The sequence below is a fragment of the Pantherophis guttatus genome, chromosome 4 (assembly GCF_059756535.1).
Source record: "Pantherophis guttatus breed Tessera chromosome 4, ASM5975653v1, whole genome shotgun sequence".
Classification (NCBI taxonomy): Eukaryota; Metazoa; Chordata; class Lepidosauria; order Squamata; family Colubridae; genus Pantherophis; species Pantherophis guttatus.
In genome coordinates this window covers 29,895,600-29,922,004 of record NC_142066.1, presented here as the reverse complement: position 1 = coordinate 29,922,004, position 26,405 = coordinate 29,895,600, and the positions used below count along the sequence as shown (strand labels likewise).

At 42.6% G+C, this 26,405-nt stretch overlaps 1 protein-coding gene across 5 annotated transcripts in view; it reads right to left on the bottom strand.

The window, feature by feature from the left end:
- Positions 1-356: 356 nt before the first annotated feature.
- Positions 357-26,405, bottom strand: part of PPP1R12C (protein phosphatase 1 regulatory subunit 12C) — a 47,664-nt gene continuing 21,615 nt past the window's right edge. The window contains exons 7-23 of one of the 5 annotated variants that reach the window (XM_087891851.1): positions 26,140-26,225; positions 24,055-24,197; positions 23,876-23,970; positions 22,344-22,466; positions 14,071-14,259; positions 10,362-10,457; positions 9,722-9,816; positions 7,972-8,062; positions 7,597-7,734; positions 6,738-6,828; positions 6,368-6,489; positions 6,157-6,215; positions 4,845-4,953; positions 4,600-4,704; positions 3,226-3,276; positions 2,736-2,786; positions 357-2,189 (exon numbers count right to left, since the gene is read on the bottom strand). In XM_087891851.1, the coding sequence (XP_087747977.1) occupies positions 2,103-2,189; positions 2,736-2,786; positions 3,226-3,276; positions 4,600-4,704; positions 4,845-4,953; positions 6,157-6,215; positions 6,368-6,489; positions 6,738-6,828; positions 7,597-7,734; positions 7,972-8,062; positions 9,722-9,816; positions 10,362-10,457; positions 14,071-14,259; positions 22,344-22,466; positions 23,876-23,970; positions 24,055-24,197; positions 26,140-26,225 (1,731 nt within the window). In that variant the 3' untranslated portion in view covers positions 357-2,102. Of the gene's footprint in view, positions 2,190-2,735; positions 2,787-3,225; positions 3,277-4,599; positions 4,705-4,803; positions 4,954-6,156; positions 6,216-6,367; positions 6,490-6,737; positions 6,829-7,596; positions 7,735-7,971; positions 8,063-9,721; positions 9,817-10,361; positions 10,458-14,070; positions 14,260-22,343; positions 22,467-23,875; positions 23,971-24,054; positions 24,198-26,139; positions 26,226-26,405 lie in introns of all 5 variants that reach the window. The other 4 variants (XM_034423203.3, XR_004592365.3, XM_034423204.3 and 1 more) reach the window with 4 other exon arrangements.

Here is a 26,405-nt window from a genome sequence, read left to right as displayed (position 1 = left end):
ACAATTACCACTGAAAATACCTCTCAATATGGAGTCTGTATATAATCACTAGTAGACACGTCCTCCAGGTTTTTAAATCTAACTTGGGGGTGGGCAACTATGGTAACTTTATGACTTGTGATCTCCCAGAATTCCTGAGCCAGCATGGTGGTGAAGTCCAAAAGTTGTAAAGGAGTCTAGGAACTGCCCACCCTCATCTAACTAAATTTTAACTCTCTTTTCGGGAATTGAAATCCAACACAACTGGAGAGCACATAGTTGAGGAAGGACAACCTACACATTCTTTTGTATCCATACCTTCAGAACAGGCATTATGTAACGGAGAAATGACTGTATTCAAATACAATTTTTTAATATTTTTATTATATTCAAACACGGTAAATTTTAATTCCCTGTTCTTTAAAACAATGGCAGCTGTGCTGCTGAATAAACAAGTACAATATAGAGACTTCTTTGGAAAAAAAATACTCATGCGATATTGCACATTTAAGTTTCTCTGCATCTTTCTTCTGGTATTTGTTGGCAATGCAGCCATATAGAAAATACTTCTGTTATGTACAGATATTTATGGAGTGAGGTGGGGGAGTCCCCGGACCAGGACAGATGTAGGGAAGGAAAGTGGGGAATCAGAAGAGGGGGACGTGGCAGAAAAGGAAGGGATTATTTATTTTGGCAAAGGAATCTTGGCTCATGATAGCGCAGGAAAAACACACACACACACACAAACAGGATTTTCGGGGGAGTACTTTGGACCCGTTTTTCTCTTGGAATTACTTCTAGCCCTCAGTTTCACTTTGAAGTACTTCTAGCCCTCTGTTTTAACATTGAAAGTATTGGATTGCATGCGTGCAAGGAAGCGAAATATGGGACAGCCACTAAGCTGGAACTCCAGATTTCTTCTGGGAGACAAATGGTGCCCAGGGAGCTAGAAAATGAAAGGTCAAGGAGGCACAGCTGCTAGAGAAGCAGGAGTGAAGGCTGGCAATTCGTGTCACCGTGTCAAGTGTGGTTTTTGGCTATGGCCTCTCTTATTGGCTTCAAACCTCACGGTGATAGTGCCAGCATCATCACCAGGCTGGGTGTTGGCAGAAGGCTACGGTCCAAACGGCGGAAGGAAGGAAGGAAGGAAGGAAGAGGCAGGTTTCCTTTGGCCTGAGTTAGGCAAGAAAGCCCAGGTACAATTCTGAAAAAATCCACCTAACTTTATAGACATTCGAAGACCGGAGAGGGGACAACCCAATTTTTGCACCTGAGTGTTAAGATGCAAAGAGAAAGGGGAAGAACCTCCTCAGCATTGCTGCTTCTCTCACCCCACCATTAACATTCATCGTCATCCTCACAGGTAATCAGGCACAACTGTCCAGCCGCCCCTGATGAATGGCCAAGAGATCTCTCATGGCTTTGGGCTGGCCAAGACTGCCGTGGCATCCCAGCTACAATCCAACTGCTCACTTCTTTTTAGCTTGCAAAGACCAGATGCCACCCTCCACCTGATCCATTAATGCTTGCCAGCCTCTTGCAGCATTTGCTAGTCAGGATGGTGGCGATGGGAAAAACGCTGGGACCTGCAACCTGAAATATTTCTTCCGACCAATGGCGGGTAACCTTGCCAAGTTTAACCGTAAGGGACACCCTAATGACCTGGTTGTCAAGAAGGCCTGTTAATCCCATTTCCCCACAGCGAGAATGGTGGCCACCCCACTCCAATGGGTTCTCAGAAAGACTGGTTCCTATCATCCCTACGCCCCTTGTTCCCTGGAGGAAAAGCAACAAAGCAAAGAGCATCACTGAAGGAAGCCACAAAATAAATACTGTCTCTGGGAAGGGGAAGGGGTGGGAGAGGAGAAGTGGGGAGTCAAGACAAACTTCGGGGAAAACAATAGTTGGTGTTGCCTATCTGGCCGAGCCTCAGAAAAAGCCCGTGTTTGGAGTGTCTGGGTGGTGAGAGGAAGGTGAGCACCCCTACGCTCAACTATTTCTCCTGTCCCTGATCAGGATCTTGGTACACGTGGTGGTGGGGTATGTGGAAGAAGGTCCCTGCTTCACAGAGAAACGGGGGTGGGGGTGGGGTGGGGGTGGGGGTCAGTGACAGCAGCTGGTAGTCACTTGGAGAGCTTGCTGATCACACGAATAAGAGCGGCGTTTTCGTCTTTCAGACGCTGGTTGTCGGCCTTCAAATCTGAAAGAGCCTGTTAGGGGAGAGGCAGATACAAAAGTCAAACTCCCAAGGCATCTCTTTTGGTTACAGGTAGTCCTCGAATTACAACCATTCTTTTATAATGACTGTTCGAAGTTACTACAGCCCTGAATTAAGTGATTTATGACCGCTGTTCACACTTACAACCGTGGCAGCATCCCCATGGTCACATGATCAAAATCTGAATGCTTGGCAACTGGCCTGTATTTATGACAGTTACGGTAATGTGGGGTAACATGATCCCCTTTTGCAAACCTCTGACAAGCAAAGTCAATGAGGAAAACACTTAATGACCATGGCACTTACTTAACAACTGAAGTGATTCACTTAACCGCGGCAAGGAAGGTCATAAAATGGGGCAAAGCACACTTAACAATGATCCTATTTAGGAACAGAAATTTGGGACTCAATTGTGGTTGTAAGCCAAGGACTACCTGTATTACAAACCTATTTCCTCCCTGCCACCTCCTCCTTCCTTGCTCCCAGCCAGGCTATCATTCAACCAGAGCAGGGGCTCCTTTAACAAGAGAGGAATCACCTTCAATTCTTCCTCCAGCTCAGCAGCTTTCCTTTCCAAAGCTCGACGCTCCTGGTTTGGGACAGGTGGGGCAAAGAGATGAAGTGTGAGTGGATGCAGAAAAGGAATCCTAAGCATGCATTTATGCTAAGTATGGAGAAGTCAACCTCTATAGAATAAAACTGGGGAAGTTGAATGTTGTGCAGTTTAGAATTCCTACAGGCTACCTATACTGGTCATTTTTTTTTGTAACACAGGAGGAGATAACCAGGAACTCCTCTCCTTCTAGGGGAGATACAAATAATCTAGATTAAAAGTGTACACGTTTGCCTTGAAATCCCAGCCTTTAGTAAAGGGTGTAAAAATGCCCAGTCAGTCATTGTCCTCTCCTCAACAGCATAACTGTCTCACTGACAAGGCTTCTCCCAAAAGGTGGCATCAACTGTTTGATAGATCAGTTTTGGCAATGCAGGAGAGGGGAAGAAATAGGGAGGGAGGAACAAATACTTACAAATCTCTCTAGTTCTAGAAGAGCCGGACGTTCAGCAAAGCGCTCCTGCCTCTGGCAAGGACAGACAACACAAAAAAGATTCAAAATCATTTCTGTGCTTATTTGTTTTTTTTTAACCCTCCCCTTTGCAGATCTGAAGACAGGATATGACTGGTAAAATAAGCCATACAATACAGCAGTACACAACCTAGAGAAGACATGAAAAATGCAAACCTGAGGGACAGAAGTGGTTTATCATTTGGGGAGGGCATTCTACAGATGGAGGGAGAGGGGGCATCACAGAAAATCCAGAAATGCACCTCATCTGAAGATCACACTCTACAAGCAAGTTCATAGATGGAAAGACTGGATCAATGTCGCCTGGACTAGAAGGAGGCCTTATGCCATCTTACATCTATCAATTCAGTCACTTTCTTAAGATACCCGCAGTTGAGCCAGAATTGCAAATACTGGGAGAAACAGCAGCCAATCCAAGATCATTCAGCACAATAGGTTGTGTGTGTGTTTTTTTTTTTTAAATTGTTCCAGATTAATTGTAAAGATGGAAATCTAAAGCAAATATACACTAAGGTTATGTATTTTGTTTACCTGTTAACTTTAACTTTTGCTAACCTTTCATTCTGGACTTCAAGGAACATAATGGTATGTGGGAATGATGAAAGGGCGGAGAAATGCTGCCTAGAGAATAGTCAGATAAGAGAGAGCATAGCCCACAGCTGTAGAGTGGGCAAAGCGAGAAGCTCAACAGGGATCCTCCCTAAATTACTGAAGATAGTGGCAAGGGAATTATACTTTCAGACTTACAAAGATTCTGTAAACACAGCTTTACGATAAAACAGAATCAGATTATCTGGGCTGTTTCCTTTCTGATCTACCTTATAGGCTGGCAAGGAGGCATAAATGGTGCTCCATCCTCCCATTTTCTCCAACAACAACCCTGAGAGGTAGAAAGCAAGAGATCATGAGTTCAAATCTTGGATGACCTTGGACCACTCACTCTCTCTCAAGTCCAACTCACTTCACAGGGTTGTTGTTGTGGGGAAAATAGGAGGACGGTGTTTTGTGTATGTTTGCCGCCTTGAGTTATTTGTAAAAATAATAAAGGTAGGATATAAATAAAATAACTGGCCCAGATACCTAGAGGACTTCTATTGCATAGGGTGGACCTGAGTATCCCTACTCCTGATCCTAGACTTTAAACACATCACCCCACATTCTGTATCCCAATAACAATAAAGTAGATTTTGGCTCTACGTTCTCTCCAATCTTCGCCAGAGTTGCATGCTGATGCTCTCAATCCCAATATGCCTCTTCAGTCCTCCCCCTCTCCCCTCCAGCTCTCCCATGAAGAGCCTGCCCTGCCCTGCCTGGTACCTGGGTCACTCTTTCCAGCTCCAGCTTAATCTGTGTGAGTTGGAGCTGCGCCTCCTGCAATTGTTCCTTCAGCTTTTCATTCTCAATCAAGAGATCTTCATACAGCTTAGAGACACACGGGGGAAAAAAAAGGGGGGAGGGAAGAAAAATGAAGGAGGCAATGAGAAAGATAAACAAGTGCAAGATACATCAGCATTCTTTCACCTGCCCTGTGAGTGCAAAACTCCCCTTCTCCAAGCACTAACTTTCTTGTAATAGTTGTCTGGTTCTTCTCTGCAGCCTGACAGTGCGCTGTTCCCTCTCTGGCAGCCAGGAGGTGCTGTCCGGTTTGGCAGAAGGCTGTTTAAGTGATCACTGAAAAGAAGCAGCAGAGGGAGGTGGTCAGCACTGCCTTCTGCTGGCTCCTTTGCATGACGCAAAATTCAGATAGGTACATTATTAACTTGGAGAAAAAGACTGAAAAAGACTGAAAAGGAAAACAAGAAGTCTAGAGGCTTTAACAAAATGACAACAATATATGCCAGCTTTGTGTGTGCATGCAGAAATGGGTTTCTTCTAGCCTGGGAGGAGGCTGCTGTAGTCGACGACAAACCTAACATTTCTGGAATAAAACAAACTTCAGGAAGGGACAAAATGGAAGAAGCATTGGTGGTGGTGGGGAGCTTCTAAAGAGAAATGAGTGCTTTTAACCCTCTCTCTAAACGCACCCAGATATACATCATGGATCAAGCATTTCAGCCTCTGAGGGAATTCTTTGGCAGCTGCTCCCAGTCCATGGCTGCCTACATGTGATTAGAGTTTCTGCAAATTGAGTCACGGCAGTTTCTTTTCTTCTTGTTTGAAATGTTTCACTGCTTCTCCAAGTAGCTTCTTCAGTCTGAAATCTACTTGGATAAGCAGTGAAATGTTGCCAACAGACAAGAAAAGAAGTCCAGTTGCCATGACTCAACTTCCAGGCAACACTATCTGGGTGAGTGAGAATCTTTACCAACAGTGATCACAGGCATAGCGATCATAGTTTTAAGTCGTCCCCTTGTTTTAAGACCCTACAGGGCAACAAAAGTGAATCTTTGACCCGTGGATCACGGGTCACACGCCATGTCTATTTTGGTCATATGCCAGGTCTCTAGTTCTTCTGCGAGAAGGCCTTGCTCTCACGCGGCCTCTGAAGCCTCTGAAAAGCATGTGAGAATGGGATGTTATTTCCCATGCTTTTTGGAAGCTACGAGGCCACACAAGAGCCTTTTCCGAAGTCACCAGGCCTCATGCAATCCAGAGCTCCCTTGGATAGGCATTTCGAAAAATATTTATAATTACAGCATGTATGCATTTATTTATTAAATAATTTATTACTTGTTATGAATTGTTTCTCTTTTGTCCAGGTGTGTGTGTGGGGGGGTGGGTGGGCGGGGGAGGGAGGGAGGGGGAGAGAGGGGGGGGCAAGGGGAGGAGAGGGAGGGACAGACAGACATGTCAGCAGAGTCAAGACAGGCATTTTCTGAATTTTTGACATTCTGAGACCAAAAGGTTTGCCATCACTGCTACAGGGGAATCTACCTGCTATGTACAGATGGATCTTCATTGTGGAGTTGTTCAGTGTCTTCATCTTCCTCCCCCTAAAAAAAGAAAAAAAAAATTGCAGTTCACAGGCTGTCAAGAGGATCCAGACAGAAAACGTGGCCACACATAAAAGGCATCCACCACTGTAACCTCCTATCTGTAGCCTGAACTCCACCCTTCCTCCAGTGCATCAACCCTCCTTGTTCACCTCTGAGTTTCCTCCCAGACCAGTGATGCGCCTCTCTCGCCGGCCTTTCCTGCGGTCTCGGATAGCCAATCTATTCCGAAGGTCTGTATCCAGCTCAGAGCCACCTTTATCGACTTCTGTTCCTGCAATTTAAAACAAGACAGGCAGCTGAGTTTGGGGTCTCGACCTCCTAAGTTCAACACCACAGCTTGGAGGAGCCAAAAGCTTTATGGCCTCCTTGAGATGGCACGGTGCAAACACAGGGAGAGAATGAAATCAGTCAGGGTTGAAGGAGCTAATGCCAATCCGCAGTGAAACATGTCAAGCAGGCAAACTGAAAACGAAGGAGAAAAGGAAAGAAAGGAAATATTCACCCGAATACAAGGGTTACCTTTTTGGAGCTGCGAATTCACCACTAACGGATTCACAGTATAAACTGAAGAACTGTCTGAACTGAGGAGCCGGAATCGCCTAGCGGAGTCCTGAATGAGATGTTGGAGAATGAAGTTAGGGAAAATAAGAAGGAAGACCAATTACAAACATGCTTTGCCCTGGCTCAAGACAACAGGGCTGCATTTTGTAGAGGACCAAACTAAAGCTTGGGATGAACTGAAAAGGGTTGCGTCACCAGGCTCAAGGTTGACTCAGCCTTCCATCCTTCCGAGGTAGGTAAAATGAGGACCTGGTTTGTGGGGGCAATAAGCTGACTTTGTATAAAATAGAACACTGCTTAGGGGAGGGCCAAGAGCCCTACTAAGTAGGTATAGACAAAAGTATGAAGGCTACTGCTTAAAAGCATTGTAAACCGCCCTGAGTCTCCGGAAAAGGGCAGCATATAAATCAAACTAATAAATAAACAAACAAACAAACAAACAAACAAATAATGAGTGCCGCTATTGTACTCCACAGGATGTTCCAAAATACATCGGATCCTCAACTCAATCCAATGCTAGCCGAGACGCACAAGGAAAGCCATATTTTGTGAATGCCAGGAGTCACCATCACTCCATCCCATCACAAAGGGTTAAGTATCCTGCTTAGCCTGGCAATGGCCACTTCCTTCTTCCTTTTAGAGGCCCTTTGCAAGGATCTGTATCCTGAGCAGCAGGCTATATCCATAGTCCTGTCTTGGAAAAGACCTAATCTCTTCACTGATCCATTTATCATTAGATCAGGTTCTCTCCTGCCCAGGACTTTTTATAATGCTGTAGGGGCTGGACTGCAACCCATCCACCTCAACGGATCCCTACCGTGGTCTCCTGAGATTGCTGTTCCCCATCTTTGTCTCGTTTTTCATCCTCCTTGTTCCTCTGCTCTGAAGGAGTTTTGGAATCACTGGTCCAGACCATCGTCTTCTCAGCCTCCTTTAGGTCCGTAAGGGTTACTCCCTAAAAAAGGGCACGGGGAGGTAAAAGAAAAAGGGAGGGGTGGGGGAACATGGGGATGGAGGAGAGAGAGAAAGGGGAAAGTGTACCCATCAGAAAAGTACCTTGGGATGGTGGCCAATGGGCAGCAGAACTCTTTGTGAGGCTTCGAGTTAGGTCAAGAAAGCAGTGCCTGAATTGGTGCCACCTGTGTAGCATCACCTTCAAGCTTCAGCCAGGTTCTTCTGCACCGAGTCTTACCTGTGTGGAACGTCTGGATTGTCTCATGAGCCTAGAACGGGCCTTTCTTTGGGATTCAGACTCTTCGTCTCGCACTGGCGTCTGGTATGACCTAGCAGGAAGACCCTGGTGGTTAGGCAGCACATACGTTTTCCCTCATACTTTCTAAAGCTTTGAGGGGGGGGGGGGCGTTAGTTCCTGCCAAGCCTCGTAGAGCTGCTGCATTGGTGGGACATCAGGAAACTCTATGTACATTTTGCAAGTATTAGATACCTTTTGGTTTTTGCTTGGTTTATTCCATTTTTCCTGGCCCAACACAATACCTTCCATTTTGCCAAGTAAACCAGTTATCCGGGCCAGAGAGATGGAATGAAATGTTAAGAGGTGATGGGGGCAAAAGCAGCTGGCAGTGCCCCTTTCATTTTGTCAAACCCAACAGGACAGAGAGAGATACAGGCATATATGTCATCCGGTATAGAGCGTTTAGCACAAGACAGAAAGTCCGTCCTTCTTCGATCAGACCCAATTGATAAGCAAGATCAAACAGACACTGGGAATAAGTGTCTGGCCAAAATACTCTCCCAATTGATACCATGAACTGGACACCTGTGCACCAGTGGCGAAAGTCAATTCCACAGAAATTTAAGGCACAGAGGATGAGGATAATAACTGTACCAACAGAGACCAGCCCGTTTTGATTTTCAGGGTCACCCATCTATCATGGCCCTAACTGCTCTCCGTACTGCCTGGCCCTGGCCCACCCAACCCTCACCTTCGGTGGTCCCGGGGATCCATGCTAGAGCTGATGGTAGTGGAAGAGAGGGGCTGGTGTGGGGCAGGGGCTGTATCTATCTGAAGGCCACCTTCTAAGTTTCTGCGGGCAGTGAGCAAGAAGACAGAAAGAGAAAAAGAGAGAGAGGGGAAGAGAAAGAGAAAGGGAGAGAGAGAGAGAGAGAGAGAGAGAGAGAGAGAGAGAGAGAGAGAGAGAGAGAGAGAGAGAGAACACGAACGTGCAAGAGAATATTTAGAGGGGCCTCCTTGACATCTTTGAGGTTTCACGACACCAACCCATTGCTCTCTGAAATTCAGGCTAGAGGTCCTTGGAGGCTCTTGTTTGCATTAATTCTGAGGCTATGTTACCCCTCCCCTTGCCACTTCAGCAAAAATAACGAACTTTCTGGCTCCTTTTTCTTCTCCAAAGGCAGGACAGATATGGAAAGGTTTTAAACTGTAAACAGTAAAAAGCAAACTGATATAGTATCTTACTCGAAATTGGTAAGGGTGCTCTTAAAAGACTGAATAAATTAACTGAAATTGTAACATTCACTGGAAAGCACAACAGCTTCACTTTCCCAAATATTTCTATCTTCCAGTGATACCATTCTCTACTCAGAAACTAAAAATAGTCCCAATCTATCCTAGCACTTAAAACAAGGATCTTCCAGTCCAGGAACAAATTTTCCAGAAGTTCGTTCAAACTCACAGTAGCCGTAGCCAATATGGCCAATGGCTGGTGATACTTGGGAGTAGAAAACCTAACATCTGGGGAATCAAAGGTCTCCTAACTCATTTTAACTTAGTGGGTTTCACCACTCAAGAACATCAAGAGATCCACCCTCACCAGAGGATGAGAAAGAGGCGAATATTCATCCTGTCTGGGAAAAGCCAACAGGCCCTTTTTGGCTAACCAGCTTCATGTCTGAACAAGATTCCAATCTAGGCCTCTCAAGCCAAATCTGCTATTTTAGTTGAACCATGGTAGATTACTCACGCACGCCGGGGATCTCGGTGGGGCTCTGTGTCTGGGAGGGCAAAGATCCGGCGAGTGGGAGTTGGGATTACTCGTGCCAGGCGCGGCTCTTTGTTCTGTAAAAGAAGATGGAAAAAAGGAAAGAAAATATAATGATTGACAGCTGTTTCGCTGTTACCTTCTATTCGGACTAGGAGTGGGGGCTGCTCAGAGGCTAGATGGGGATTCAGGAGGGGCCCACTAATGTGAACTCTGCATTTCTGTAACAGGGAGGGCGAGAGCATCCCTCCCTTAATGCTAGAGGGACTGCTCTACCAAGGATGGAGAAGAAAGGACACAAAAAGCTTCAACACTGCCTCTCTTACAGGGTAGCTGTGGCCCAGACAGAACAAGAAAAAAATTGTTAAAAGAGTGGGGAAAGAGCAGAGGTGAAAGGAAAACTGAAACAAAAGGATCTCCAGCAGAATCCTGGACCATATGTGATTCCCACCAGAGGTTGCTGGTGCCCATTTCCCTTTACACTTCCATGGCTCTCAAGCTAAGGAAACCCCCACCCCCCGCACCCACCAACCCACACACGCTTAACCCTCCCCTGCCCAAATAAAGCAAAGCTAGCAAGGAAGGTATCCAGCCACCCGATCTGATGGGTAGAGGCTCCTACCGGGTCACCAGGTGGCTCAGAAGCTGTGTTCCTATTGGCTAACCATGGGCCAATGGGATTCTTGCTCCACTTCTTCAAGAGCTCCTGGATGTCTTGCTGCAGATAATACAGGCAATGACAGGATCGGGATGGAGAGGGAGGGAAAGAGAAAGAAAAGAAAAAGAGGGCACAGCAGAGACATACTGGTGGCAAAATTCGTGTCCTGAAACCCCACACTGAAAAGCCACCCCTCTGGAGGGAAACAAACCCACACTAGAGCTGGCAGACAGTGCTGAGCTGCTAGATCTGAGGTCGGAAAGAAGGGAATAAGTAAAAAGCAGGGGAAGAAGAAAAATGAAGTGTTCTTCTTTTGACAAAAAAAAAAAAAGTGCTAAACACGAAAATGAGTTTCTTCTTCCTCAACAACCACGGCTTTGGCTTTCTTTGCATCATGAGAGAGAGAGAGAAAAAAAACCCACGAAGGTGATCTGCACCTGCCCCAAGGCTGGGTCCACTTAAGCCTTCAGAAATAATAAGACCGGCTCTTGAAAACTTAATCCAGGGCAGCAATATTTGGCACGTCCTCAAAGCAGTTCATAATTCACAAAGAGAAGTGGGCAAAGTGTGGCATGGCAGAATTTTCCCATCCTAAAATAACCCATCCTGACCTTAGAACAGGTGATTTCAACTCTTCCGGACCTGATCCATTCTCTCTAAGCCAAGACTAGGCAGCCATTTTACATCTGGGGCTCCTAAAGCTGGATATTGTCAATAGAAAGAAATAGGGGCAATTTTCCAGCCTGTCAGTCTGTCAGAGGTTGAACTAAACGTATTTTGCTTGGAGGTTGGTTTTTTTTTTTTTTTAATGTACCTAGCTGTTCTTTGGTCAGCCACCAAGAAGACTATAGGTGCCACTCTTGGCAACTTTAAGACTTGTGGATTGCAACTCCCAGAATTCCCCAGCCAGCATGCTGAAGTCCACCAGTCTTGAAGTTGCCAGGATTGGAGACTTTCTGCTCTAGAAGGCTGAAGGTTGCTCATTGATTATCTAGTCAAGGGGTCTCTAACCTTGGCAACTTTAAGACCTGTGGACTTCAACTCCCAGAATTCTGGGAATTGAAGTCCACAGGTCTTAAAGTTGCCAAGGTTGGAGATCCCTGATCTAGTCAACATCATCTCGTCTAAGCTGCAGAAACTTTCCGAAGATCAGAAACGTCCTGCTCCTCAAACTTTTTTTTTTTTTAAATACAAGGTAGTCTTCAACATATGAGCACTATTAAGCCCAAAATGTATGTTTGTAAGTGACCCAGTTGTTAAGTGAGTCTTGCCCCATTTTATGACCTTTCTTGCCACAGGTACAGCTCATGTCTTGCTTGTGAGCAATATTTGGCATTTCCCCTACAGGTAGTCTTCGACTTAAAGCAGTTCGTTTAATGATTGTTACAATGGCACTGAAAACAGTGATGTATGACCATTTTTCACACTTATGACCATTGCAACATCCCCACGGTCATGTGATCAAAATTGAAACACTTGGCAACTGACTCATATTTTGATGGTTGCAGTGTCCTGGGATCACATGATCATCTTTTCTAACCTTCTGACAAGCAAAGTCAATGGGGAAGCCAGATGCACGTAACAACTGTATTACTAATTTAACAACTGCAGTGATTCACTTAACAACAGTGGCAAGAAAGGTTGTAAAATGGAGAAAAAGTCACTTAATACACGTTTCATTTAGCAACAGAAATTTGGGCTCAAATGTGGTCCTAAGTCGAGGACTACCTGTGTCAGGCCTGGAAGCCCTCTTTTGTATTAGGCTTTCAGACCTGCCGTGTTTACTACTGTGGGAAACTGGGAGGAGGGATTGTATGGAGTATGGGTGAGATATAGTCATAATAACATTCCTTTCTCAAGAAGTCAAGGCCATATTGCCCTGGACCTGGGAGTCATCTCCAGTTGGGACGATGTCTGATTGGACCATGTGATGGACTTGTGGGTGTTGGGCAGGGACTTGGAACTTTTTTTGGGTGGGAAAAACCTTGGAACTTTCAAATTCGAGTTTTCCCAGATGTGCCAATATCACATCTCTAATAAAATGTAACTTTGAGGAAACTCAAGCCTTGGAGTTTTCTTTCGTTGGGGGTGTTACTTGGAACCCTGACAACCTGTACTTTCTCCTCATTAGATATGAAAGTGCTCTACCCTGGAGGACCGAGTTATCCTCCTCCTCCTCCTCCTGAGGAATCTCAAAATTTCTCCAATTGCTGTTCATGGGTTTTCAATAATCAATGCCAGAAGACCACTCTACCAAAACTGGTGGAAGATGACAAACCAGGAAGTACCTGATGTTTCTATTACACAACAAAAGTCATTTCAAAATGGCTGGCTTGCATACCATTCAACCTAGGATCTCCAAAGGTCTAGAATACATCATCTTGTCTGAAAATTAAGATCATTTCCTAATGCCTTACTTTACAATACTTTCTTCTTCAGAGGTACCTCCATTATGAAATACTCTCTTTAAATATTACTCAGCTGATATTGCCTAGAATTACGAGATAAAATCGAGAGCTAGTTTAGCTTTTCATCTGGTATTGCAGGCTCGTTTTGACCTATTTATGGCTTTCCTTTGATTGTGCCTCCTTTTTAAATTGTAAATCAACCTTCACTCAGCCTTCCATCCTTCTGAAGTAAAATGAGGACTCAGATTGTTAGGAGAAGATCCTGACTCTGTAAACCTTTTAGAGAGTGCTGTAAAGCACTATGAAGCGGTATGTAAGTCTAAGTGCTATTGCTGTTCTTTAAGGAGATCAATCAGAATAAAGCTGGAAGGTACCTTAAAGATCTTCTAGTCCAACTCCCCTGCTCTAGCAGGATACCCTATACAATTTGAGACAAATGGCTGTCCAGTCTCTTCTTAAAAACCTCCAGTGATGAAGCGCCTACAACTTCTGAAGACAAGCTGTTCTACAGGTTAATTGTTCTCACTGTTATGAAGTTTCTCCTTAATTCCAGAATTGCTTCTCTCCTCAATTAGTTTCCATCCGTTGTTTCTTGTCTTGCCTTCTGGTGCTTTGGAATATAAATTGATCCCCTCTTCTTTGTGGTAGCCCCTCAAACACTATAATAATGTCACCCCTAGTCCTTCTTTTCTCTAGACTAGCCATACCCAGTTCCTGCAACCCTTCTTCATATGTTTTAGTCTCCAGGCCTTTAATCATCCTAGTTGCTCTTCTCTATACTTAAAAAAAAAAGGACATTTAATTAGACAACTGATGAGAAAGGGGGGAAATGAAACAGAAAACAAAACAGTCAAATATAAGCCTGAACCTTTTACCAACTCTTCCCCACGAACTGAAGGATCTTCCCTTGCCTGGATTCAGATAAGACAAAAAAGACTGCTGTTTAAATGCCTTATGGCACGAGGGCCAGTTGCGCTGTCTAGAGACCAGAACAGTTGGCACCCCTCTCTTGTTCCTTGTATGAAGGGAGAGCAATCCAAGACTTTCCTATTTCTTGATGCCACCCTCCACTACACCTGAGTGCAGCTGGCTAGCTTAGAGGTGCATGGCAGGCCAAGTGTTACAAAGGTGTTTCCAACAACACACGGCTGCCGCCAACTCTCGGAATCATCAACCACCTGAGACAAATGATATAGTTTAACCTAACGGTGAGGCTGGCCATGCCTGACCTGCCTCTCAGCCAACTTTGTCTCTGCCCAACTCACCTTTTCTTCTGTATCAAGCCGGGGACTGGATGCTGAGCGCTTGATGCCACTGCCCCCCTTAGGCCCTCCTTCATCCAGCTTGGCATCCTGCAATACACCGAAGCTGCTTGTTTTGCGCAGGCTCTGTCTCCACGTGGCTGGAGCTGGCAAACTACTTGGCTCCGTGGTGCGGCTGGGACCTCCAGAGACCTGTTGGGGAGGAACAGAAGAGGAGGGGTAGAGCAGAAGGGGATAAAGAGAGGAAGTGGAGAGAAAAGGAAGGAAAGGGAGTCAAGATGGATGAAGGGAATTTTCACTTAAAAGAATGGAACTGGAAGAAGCAAGGTGGGTACCCAGTTGGGGTAGAACAGGGGTGTCAAACTCAATTTCATTGAGGGCTGCATTAGGGTTGTGTTTGACCTCAGGGACTGAGGTGGGTGTGGCCAGCTCATCACTCGTATTGGGGGGGCACCTGTGGTGGCCCGAGTGCTAAGGGAGGACTTCCCACAGATCCATCCTCCCTTATTATAATTTCCTTCCTTCTTTCTTCTTCCTTCCTCTCTTTCCTTCTTTTTCCTTCCTTGCTCTCTTCCCATCTTTCTTTCTTTTTCTTCTTGCATGTCACATGCAAAAGGGGAAACATTTCTCCTTTTGTTCTATTTTAATTTTAGTTTGTTTTGCTAGTCCTCTGCCAGCGAAAACGGAGCCTGGAAGGGGGGGGCGCACGCAGCCCCACTGAGCTCAATTTTCACTGGCAGAGGCACCACTGGGCAGCCCAGTGGGCCAGATCTAAGCACCCTGTGGGCCGGATCCAGCTCCCGGGCCTTGAGTTTGACACCTCTGGGCCAGGACAAGGAATTCAGGACCTGAATAACTGAGGATTCCTTAAGATAGGGAGCCTCCAAACTTGACAACTTTAAGACTTGTGGACTTAAATTCCCAGAATTCCTCAACCAGCCATGTTGGCTGGGGAATTCAGGGAGTTGAAGACCACAAGTCTGAAAGTTGCCAGGTTTGGAGGCTCCTGCCTTAAGAGAAGAAACAACCAGAGGAGGAGCTGACGTCGCTACAGCATGGACGGAAGATTCTGGGGCTCCAGGATCACCGCCGATATCCCCATCACTGGACAGTCCTTTTTGAACCTCACAGTCCTGTTGAGACTGTGATAGTGGAGGGCACATCCTGTCGATCCCAGGGACATCGCAAAGTCCCTGGTTGATCCAGGAGAAGCCTTTTTTCCGGCAGTGGGGCAGCAGCCATTGCAGCTGCTGAAGTTGGGACAGCTCCGGAACGGAAGAAGATAGGAAGTGTTTCGAATTGGTGAGAAATTTTTAACCATAATCTATATAATGAGAGCACCCTGAGATTGAAAGTAAGACTAAAGAGAAGACAGCAGAATTTTAAGCAGCGGAATAAAGCTTGAGTCTAAAGTATTTTATTTTTTCCTTTTTATTTTTAAGCTGGCTGCATTTGTGTTTTTTTCTTTTTTTTTTAATCTGGACTGGATTGTTTTGGATTACAGATTTGTCTATTGCATTTTAAACTTTTAGTGCCTTTTCATTGTAATTCTTTTTTGTTTTGTTTTTTCTATTTTGTATTATATTTTTCCCTTCTGGTTATCGTGACTTTTTAAAAAGTTTATTGAATATAGCAGGGAAAGAAGAGGAGAGTAGTAACACTGCTATCTAGCGGATTGGAACTGTGTATCCTTTTGTTTATAAAAGAAGTAACAAATGTGTTATATTGTTGCAATTCAAGGACTCTGCGCCCTTTCATAGATGATAGTAGGAAGAACATCAAAAGAACATTTAAAACTACCAATAGAATTGTTCATTCAGATGTTCTTCGAGAAACTATCAAAGGCAGGAGCCTGTTGAATGAGAAGGATTCTAGTGACTTTGGAAGAGAACAGTAAATAATATTTGGAACTCAAACAAAAGGGGAATAAAAAAAAAATTCTTTGGACTTTATATAGAAGTGATTCCCATTTTGGACATTTTCTCTTTTTCTCTTTTCATTTTTTACTTTTTCCATTTTATAAGTGATGGCTCTCTGGTACTCTTCCCCTGTGTAAGTATTCTTATTTTGACTAAGAGTTGTTGGAGGACTTTTAACTTTTTCCTTTTTACTGTGTTTCTTTTTTTATTGAATTGGATTAAGGTATACAAGTGCCTGAAGATTGTTACTCTGCGGTTTAATGGTTTTTTGTTTTTCTTCTTTTCTTCTTTTTTGACTTTGTGTTTTTTATTGACATTTGAAGATATTTGAAGTAATATTTGCTTCATCCACAATTGGATTAAGGTACAGAAGAACCTGAAGAATATTTTTTTCCTTTTTATCTTCTTTCTTTCTACTATTAGTTAAAGCCTTTGTGACCAATCCACAGGATGAGTAGAAAAGTAACAGCTGTTGGCTCTTCCACAACTATGCCCTCTTCATCACCATTAGGAGGACAACGATCATACAGACGATGTTGCAACAGCAGGAGAAGGAGAAGGAAAAGGAGACAACATTACAGATGATACTACAAGTAGTTCAGAAGATTGAACAAAGAACAGAGAAGATGAGAAAGTGAAGAACATACAACAAATGATGTTGAAATATGAAGATAGACTCCAAAAAATTGAGGAAAAGGAAGAGCAAAGAGAGAAAAAAAATCAGAGACATTGATACAAGACTGGATGAAGTTGAAAGAGATAAGAGTGGCTTAATCGGATGGGACATGGATAGATCAGAATTCTATCTTAGATTTCAAAATATAGAAGAAGAGAAGGGAGAAAATCTGGCGGATGGCATTGATGAGATATTTCGAGTTTATACAAGATATGCAATGTGTAATAAACTCCCATGTGAAGTTCATATAAGGTTTACTAAGAAATCGATCAAAACACAAATACTGCAGGTGGCTAGAGAAAAAACATTAAAATACAAGGAGAAAGAAGTTGTGGTTCTGAAGCAAATACCGAAAAGAGTGAGAGATGAGGAGAGAATATCAATTTTTGACTAAAATATTACTTCAAAAAGGTGTGAATTATAGTTAGCTGATACCAGAAGGATTAGTCTTAATGTGGCAACAGCAAAGATACAGACTTGATACAATGGATAAAGCTAAAGCATTTTACACAGAATTTCTCAAAGAAAAAGAAATGGAATCCAAGAAGGCAGAACAAATAGTAGAACTCCAAGAAGATGATCTAGTAATGATTGAAAAAGCAGAAGGAGCAGTAGGGGGTATTGTGGAATACAAAGAACAATGCGAGCCGAGATCTACTAGAGCAGCAAATCCTTCTTATAAAATATGAACATGGAGGAGAAAAAATTGATTTCAATAAATATAAATGGACTTAATTTAGCTATTAAAAGAAGAAAAGTATTTCATAAATTAGAGAAATTAACGTTTGATATAATTTGTTTGCAAGAAGTACACATTAAAAAGCAACATGAACAGTTACTGGTGCAGCCAAAACTAGGGAAAATTTTTACTTCATTGCCACAATGTAAGAAAAGGGGAGTTGTCTTATACATTAGAAACACAATTCCAGCACAGCAAATATACGCAGATGATGAGGGAAGAATTTTGATGGTGGAAATAATAGATAATAATATGAAAATACTCTTAATAGTAATATATGCTCCAAATAACAACCAAGATGACGTCTATAAAAAGCTACACAAGAAAATAATTGAACTGGAGTATGAAAATATTTGCATGATGGGAGACTTCAATGGTATAGTGGATGAGAAATTAGATTATAAAACGCACAAGGCAATAAAACACAGTAGAAAGATACTGCCAAAATCTTTTTTTAAGATGACAGAGGAAATAAATTTAAAAGATACATGGAGAGAAAGAAATGCAAAAAATAGACAATACACTTTTTTATTCTGACAGACATTCATCTTGGTCTAGATGAGATATGATTTGGACAACAATGGAATTGACTTCGAATATAGAAGAAATTGAAATAGAAGCAAATACATGGGCAGACTGTGACAATGATATGGAAAGGATAAAGAAGAAGATCTAGATGGACTTTAAATAATACTGTTTTAAAAGAAAAAGACTTTGTACAGAAAATGAAGAAAGAATTGGCTTTTTTCTTTAAAGAGAATAGAAAAGAAGACACATTGATGCAAAATACTTGGGATACAATGAAAGCCTATGCTAGAGGTCTGATAATTGATTATACAAGAAAAAGAAATAATATAAAAAGACAAGCCCATAAAATATTAGATGATGATTATAAGAGATTTGAAAAGGAACTTCAAAAATCCTCACAAAAGAAAGACATTAACATAAAAATGATACAATAAAACATAAAATGGGATTAATGGAGAAAGAAGTTCTAGCACAAAAAATTAGAAGTGCTAAACAGAATTATTTTGAAGGTGCTAATAAACCAGGTAGATGGTTAGCATATAAATTGAAAAAAGAAAGACAATCAAGAAAAATAACAGAGCTAATGGATGACCAAGGACAAATTAGATTTGGGAATAAAGAGAAGAAAGAAATTATACAAGATTATTATAGAAAACTGTATGAACAAGAAAATATAGAAGAGGAAAATATTAATATCTGCAAAAGACGAATTTACCCCAGATTTCAAAGGTAATGAAGAAATGCTAGAAAGAAACATAACAATGATGTAATTAACGGAAGCTATTGATAGGGAGGATATCAACTATTAAGATGAATATATTGTCTAGAATTTTATATTTGTTCCAGACAATCCCAATTAGATTGGGGAAAGATTATTTTGAAGAATTGAACAAAATAGTGTTAAAATATATATGGCAGGGAAAAAAGGTGAGGATAAAATTAAAATTGTTACAAGATGCTAGAATAAGAGGAGATTTTGGTTTACCTAATTGGGAACTATCAAGCAACAAGTTTGATGTGGATTAAAGAATGGATAATGTTAAAGAATACTAAATTATTGACTTTAGAAGGACATGATTTGTTGTTAGGGTGGCATGCTTTTTTATGGTATAAGGGAACAAAAACACAGGGGTATTTTAGAAGATATTACATACGAGAGGCTTTGTTGTTAAATTGGGAGAAGATCAAAAAATATCACTATTTGAAAATTCCAGTCTGGGTGTCGACAATTGAAGCATTTTCACATTCAACAACATTCAAAAGGGAACAAATTGTTAGATATAGTGATTTACTGAATGAAAAGGGTGAACTTAAATCGAAGCAAGAACTGGAAGAACAAGTTTTTAAGATGAATTGGTTTTCTTATATACAAACATGTTCTAGATATGATAAAGATTGTAAAACAGTAGGTTTTTATAATAATTTGATTAATTTGAATAAAATTTTAACAGGTTCTGATGACTATGTAATTAAGAAATTATATGGTTATTTATTAGAGGTAAAATTGGAAGAACAAGAAGTTAAAGAACCAATGATCGCATGGGGAAAAACGTTGGTTATGGAATTGATTTAGAGAAATGGCAAAAACTGTGGTTGCAAAATTATAAAATAACAATGTCAACAGCATATAAGGAAAATTTGTATAAGATGTTTTACAGGTGGCATCTACCCCCGACGAGAATAGCGAGAATGTTCAAGAACAAATCGGAAAAGTGCTGGAAATGTCATCAGACACCGGGTTCATATTACCATATGTGGTGGACATGTGTAGAAGCCAAAAGATACTGGACTAAAATCCACACATGGTTGGAAAAAATGATTAAAAAATCGACTTCAAACCAGAGATTTTTTTTACCAGAAACATATAATAGAGAATTGAGTTACCTGATTGTGAATGTATTGGCAGCGGCTAGAATTGTGTTTGCTAAAAATTGGAAAAATGAGGAAATACCCAAACAAGATGAAATTATTAGGAAAATTATGAAATGTGCTGAAATGAAGCAAATTGACATTTGAAATTAGAGAACAGGAAGATAAACAATATTATAAGATACGGGATTTCTTTTATCAATGGCTAGATAATAAAACATGGAAATGAAATATGAAATATGAAATAGATGTTATAATACAATTTATGGAAATGATTTTAATGGGATGGAAATGCTATTGTTAAATGAATGACAAATGAGAATAATGATATAAAGATATATGTTAGATTGATAATGCGAGAAGTTAGAGAATTTGTAATGATGAATATGAGACGAAGCACAAAAGATTTGTAACTGACCGACACACTACTTGTAATTGGAATGGATGATGGATGTTTTTATGTTTTGTTTAAAAATAAAAAAAATTAAAAAAGAGAGAGAAGAAACAACCCCAAAATTCTGGTTTGCAATAGATACACCAGACTCTTAACTTGGTGATAAAGTGGCAACTTTTCATTTTCCTCTTTCTCTCTCTCTCTTGAGGAATGACAGGAGAAATAGTGCTGTGGGGGGCATGAAACTTTGGGTGCGAACCTGAGAAGAAACAGAATTGATTGGGTTTCAAGGCAAGAAGGGTAGTACTTCCACAGTCAGCTAGCTAGGGGCTCCGATTCATTTTTCCAAAGCAGGTGATGTAGGAAAGGGTCAAAGCCACCCAAGGTTGCCCTTATCAGAAAATCCCTTTTTATCATCTGAAAGTTTTCAGGGATTACTGAGGACCAGTTACTTGGCATATTCTCAGATGTTTCAGAGCATGGCTGAACATGGAGGTAGGATTTCAGGCTGAACTATACCTCATGTGAAAGGAGCCAGGACTACAGTCTTCTCAAAGCAGCAATTCCTGGAAACTTCTCTTAAAGACATTCTTCCATATATTAAAAACACCTGCCTCTTGAGGTGAGGAATACCGCCAATCTACCAACCTCCAGAAAGGCCTTAAAACCCTTTATATTTGGCAGAATGCACAAGTGCAGGCAGTTCTTGGGTGCTTAGTTGGTTGGATAAGATCTGAGTTTTGACATTTTTATTGTACTGTAAATTGCTTCAGGTTCCTCTGGGCACTGTAGGAATTACTGTTTGTATAAACAAATGAAGGGGGAAACAATGAAGGAATTACTCTATTATATATGTAGCTGCTTAAAGTACAATTTAGAAGCAAGCAGTCCTGGGATTGTTAGGAAGCAACTTCTCAAGCAGGGCTGCCCAATATGCACATTTACATTAATACAAACATGGCATGAGGGACCTCTGAGACACCCCCACCCCCCAAGGCTGCCCCAAAGTCTTTCTAGAAGACCTCCTGCATTTCTGACAGTCCAGAGTCTTTGCAAGACAAGGCTGCTTGTTCCTCGCATCCCATCATGAAGTCCTTGCCAATGCAAATTCCACAATGGAAAAGCTGATGCTCATGTCGAGAAGAGCTGCCCAGAATCACACTCGGCACAGAATTTCAAAATGTTATCAGGGCAGAGGAAACAGCAGATCCTGGAAAAATGCCTTGTTGCATTACCAAACTTTCAGAAGTGTGAAGTTTCAGAAGTTTTAGGAAAATCATGTCTGCTGCATTTCCCAGGCTCTCCATTCTGGAAGAATTTAATTTTGGTGGATGGGATTCCCTTGTCTGCTTTACACAGCCCAGCTCTACAGTTCAGGATATCTGGATACCTTTTCAACAGAGCTGGCAATCTTCCTGCCCGCCCTATCAAGAGTTACATTCTTTCAAAAGTAATGCTGGAGAAGACCCACAATCTCGCCAATGGCGAGTAGAAGGTAGGGCCAACGTGCTTCCCTCTTTGTCCTTCCCACTCCCCAGTTGTGTTATTTATAACACACTTCTTTCTTTCTCTCCTTTTCCCTCTATCTGCCAGGAAAAGGTCAAACAGCTTTGGACTTTGGAACTCAAGCTGCTGGTTCTTGTAGCCCAAGGGCCAACCTCCCTACTGAAGTACCGCTTGACCCCAATAGTTTATAATCTTAGTGGCCCTCTTCATTTCCTCCCTTGGGCGTCTTTAGGCTCACTTTTCCTTCCCCAACGCTAGCATTCTTATATGCACAGATAGAACAAAAACACAGCTCCCCACAGTGGATAGAGAGGGAACTACAGCGTTATCAGCAGCCCCGCCTCCTGTTTCACACAGTAGCCAGGAGATGCTTGCAGAATCTTTTCCCACAGTGGCATGTACAGAGTCAGGATTTTCCTTTAATCTCACGCACGCCAAAGGGATGAACAGCCAGGAGAACAGCAGGCAGGGGTTCCTGTGAAGAAGCCTCTCTCCACTCCACTCACAGTCAAAAACTGACTCAGCCACCAACAAGTGCATTAAGAGATTTTTAAGCCCTACTCTGGGCTTCCTGGAGAGAAGTACGCAAAGATACAACACCCCTCTTGGCTCCACCCTCTTCGTTCATTTTCGCGGGGCACTCACAGCAGTCATTTGTCCCTTCTGGGGCACCAGAAGGATCCCTGTTTTACGCAAGTGTTGTCTCCACGTGGAAGGTACCAGAGGGCTTGGGATAGGCGACAGAGGCAAAATGAAGACAAACTGTGGCTGGAGTGAGCAGGTGGAATGAGAAAGCAAGGAGGAGAAAGAGACGCATTTCACAATGGATGGAAGACACGGAGGGAAAAAAAACATCAGAACAGGGAAAAGAGGGGAAGAAAACAGAAAGTTCAAGGTACTCTATACAGTACAGGTAAGATGGCATGCAACAGAATGGGGAAGACATGCAGAGGAGGTCCAACCAGGAAAGGCCTCTTTGCAAACGTAGCCCCTAGACTTGCATCCCAAAAGCAGGGGGAAAGTCCGATGCAAGGAATACAGGGTTAATCAAGGATGAAGGCATGGTTTTTATTTATTTTTTTAAAAAGTGCATTGAGATGAATTCATCACGTGCTTTGTGCAAAAGAGCAAGCAACTATGGAGAATTGGAAGAGAAGAAAAGGTAACATTTCTAAGGGGAAGATTATTATGCTTTTATTTAGAGGTGGGCCACACCAAGTGCAGGACTAAGGTCTCTTTATCTCCTACTTCTTCTGTGAAATAAAGAGTTCAAGGGCTCCTTTTGCAACAAAAAAACTGCAGAAAACTTCGCTGAGTATTTGAAAGTTATACGACTCATCAAACATAACCAGCTGAGGCACAATATTTAGGCCTTGATTATAGCGTCAGCTGTGCTAGTTATCTACTTGAGGAAAGTTTTTTGGGGCAGAAATGTTACCAATGAAATTCCTCTACAGGTAGTCCTCAACTTACAACCGGTTGCTTAGCTACCATTCGAAGTCACGTAGGACCCTGAAAAGGGGACTTAAAGCCCAGATTCAAAGTTCTGACATCCATGGTTGCGTGACTGGATTTTGGATGCTTGGCAACTGGCCCATATTTATGGCCATTTGCAGTGTCACATGTCCTTGATTTATGACATTTTTTGCTGGAAACTGGTGTTTACTTCCATTTTCCAGCAAAAAACAGAGAACAATGGATTGCTTAATGATGTATTTGCTCTACAATCACGCTTGCTTTATGATCGCCCCCCAAAAAAGGTAATAAAATCAGGTATGATTATGTGGTAACCTGCTTTACGACCATCACGATTTATGACTGAAATTGCAGGCTTAATTACACTTGTAAGTGAGGGATACCTGTACTTGTACTGTACAACGGTACATCCCAGTACTGTTCTGCTGTATGTGCAGCCTGTGTTCAGGGCACATGAATACTCCTTTGAGACTAGCACCTGCAATCCCATACTAAGTGGCATGAGTGAACTGAGAATGTAAAGCGACTAGAGCGCATGAAGTGTGTTTGTCACCCTCTATCTTGGGCTCTAGTAAAATTGTTTAGGATGTGGATGCACAAAGCTGGATTTCAACTACATCGCAGTACCAGTAATGATCCTATCTGGACCCACAACTGTGGAAGGAAATTGAGACAATGGAGAGAGGAAGTTCTTGCCTTACCTTTGGCCCAAGAGGACACGGGGACAGAGGCCTAATAGGAGTCACAGACACTCCATTCACTGCACTGCTGTCTGCTGGGGGAACAGCCTTCACCTCTGCAAGAGATGGGAAGCAATTAGCAATCAGCCCATTGTGTCCTGTCAGGATGAGGGCGCTGGCTGCTGCCTCCCTCCACTCACCATTGGACTCCGGTGTTTCATCTCCCTCTGAAGCCGAACTAGTCTCCTCTTCGCCAACAGCAATGGTACCCAAGGTCTTCCGCTCCTTTGACTGGTCTTGGACGGAGATCTTTTCTTTGCTGCTCATGCGGCACACGGAGCTCCTAGGAGAATCAAAGGGAGAGATGGACAGGAGGAGAAGCTGGAAAGATCTTGCTCACTTACCCTGCCACAGATACATGTCACAAAATCAGTTGTGTATGTACTCAGGCCAAACTAAAGAACATGGTAAGGTGATAACTCCAACCCACGTATCCTAGAGAAGGATTGATTACTTACTTACTTATTTATTTGTTTAAATAGTTTAGCTGCCCAACTCCAATTGGTATGATATGAATCCAGTGGTGGGAATCAAATAATTTAACAACCGGTTTTCTGCCCTAATGATTTCTTCCAACAACCAGTTTGCCAAATTGCTCAGAAAGTTAACAACCGATTCTCCCGAAGTTGTGCAAATGGGCTGAATCCCACCACTCTATGAATCTCTGTCTTTGAGATAATATACTTTTTAATTTTCTAACATGGGTTTCAGACTATTTAAAAAGAGCCGCGGTGGTGCAGTGGTTAGAATGCAGTACTGCAGGCTACTTCTGCTGACTGCCTGCAATTTGGCAGCTCGAATCTCACCAGGCTCAAGGTTGACCCAGCCTTCCATCCTTCCAAGGTGGGTAAAATGAGGATCCAGATTGTTGGGGCCATATGCTGACTCTGTAAACCGCTTAGAGAGGGCTGTAAAAGCACTGTAAAGCGGTATATAAGTCTAAGTGCTATTGTTATTTAAGAAGCTTCCAACCAGTCCAGATCCAATAACATGTAGGTGGTCCTCATTTAACAACCACTCATTCATTGACTGTTCAAACTCACAATGGAGCGAGTGATAGCTAAGACTGGCCCCAGTCACGTGATTATCCTCTGCAACCCTGACAGCTTTCTACAAGCAAATTCAATGGGGAAGCCAGCAGGAGGTTGTAAATGGCGATCATATAATGTCCATGCTTTACAATCCACGGTGATTCACGTAAAGACAGCAATCAGAAGCATTGGAATTTCCATCACTATGTCATGTATGACATTGTACTTTACAGCCACATTATTTAGCAAATGAAAACCTCAGTCCCAATCCCTCCCAATAATCAAGGACTAGTTGTACTCATGTGTGCTGGCAGCTACATATGTGAAAGTGCAAGAACAATAACATTGCCTACTTAACTCCAATTTCGATGGTGAGGAAGGACTTGCATGCCTTATACCACGGGTGTCTAACTCGTGGTGTCATATGACACTTTCCCCCTTCACGGAGCTGAGGTGGGCATGGCCTACATGTGATGCATCTGGCCCATGGGCCGCCAGTTTGGCATCCCGGTCTTATGCCAGTGTTTTTCAACTTTGGCAACGATAACCTGTGGTAAACTTCCAACTTCCAGCATTGCTGTCTGGAGATTTCTGGGAGTTGAAGTCCATACAGCTTAAAGGTGACAAGGTTGAGATATACTGCCTTACACTCTACAATGTTTCCTACAGCAGAAGCCATATGAGAAAATGGCCACCTGACCCCATGTCTGAACATTCATAAACAGGCCAACAATCTGCTTACAAATCCAAAAACTGCCGCCATGATGACCCAACAAGTGCCCAACTAAGTCCTACTCCGAGCACGACAGCAAAAGCAAAGGATTCTTGCTAGGAGATTTTCTTTACTGACAACAGGCACTTGTAATTTGCACAGGCTCAACATATAACCACAAACAAAAAGGCCAAGCTGACAGCTGCAATTTCAAACCATAAACATTTCTGCGGCAAACGCTTGTCAAACTTGCTGTACATCAAATAAAGATTTCTCCCTCCAAACTTGTCTTGCCACTTAGATTTGCTGGGGGTGTGATGGCGTGGATTTCACACATCTGATTCCAGGGCTAAAAAAACCTAGATTAAAAACTTTAAATTACAAGTGTCTGAAAGCAAAGGCTGAGGCTAGGGAATTATGTGGAACTGAAGACTTGGTATTTTCCATAACAGTACAGTATCTAATGATAATCTAGTGCTGACCTTCGATGCTTGCTTGTATACGAGGGGGCCTGTTCCAAGCTGGTGTCAATCACAGCCTGCCGATGGGCTTCCTTTTTGCTGCGTAACTGAATAATAAAAGGGGAGAGATCAAAAATAAAAACTTTTATTCCACTTAACAATGCAGCCTTTACAGATTTTGTCTGATGCGATGTGACAAAATCTGCTCCTCTGTATACGAAATACCTGGGGGCAAATAAATCTGCAGCAGCTAGTGCTATCTTCACACGACTAACAGTGGACTAACT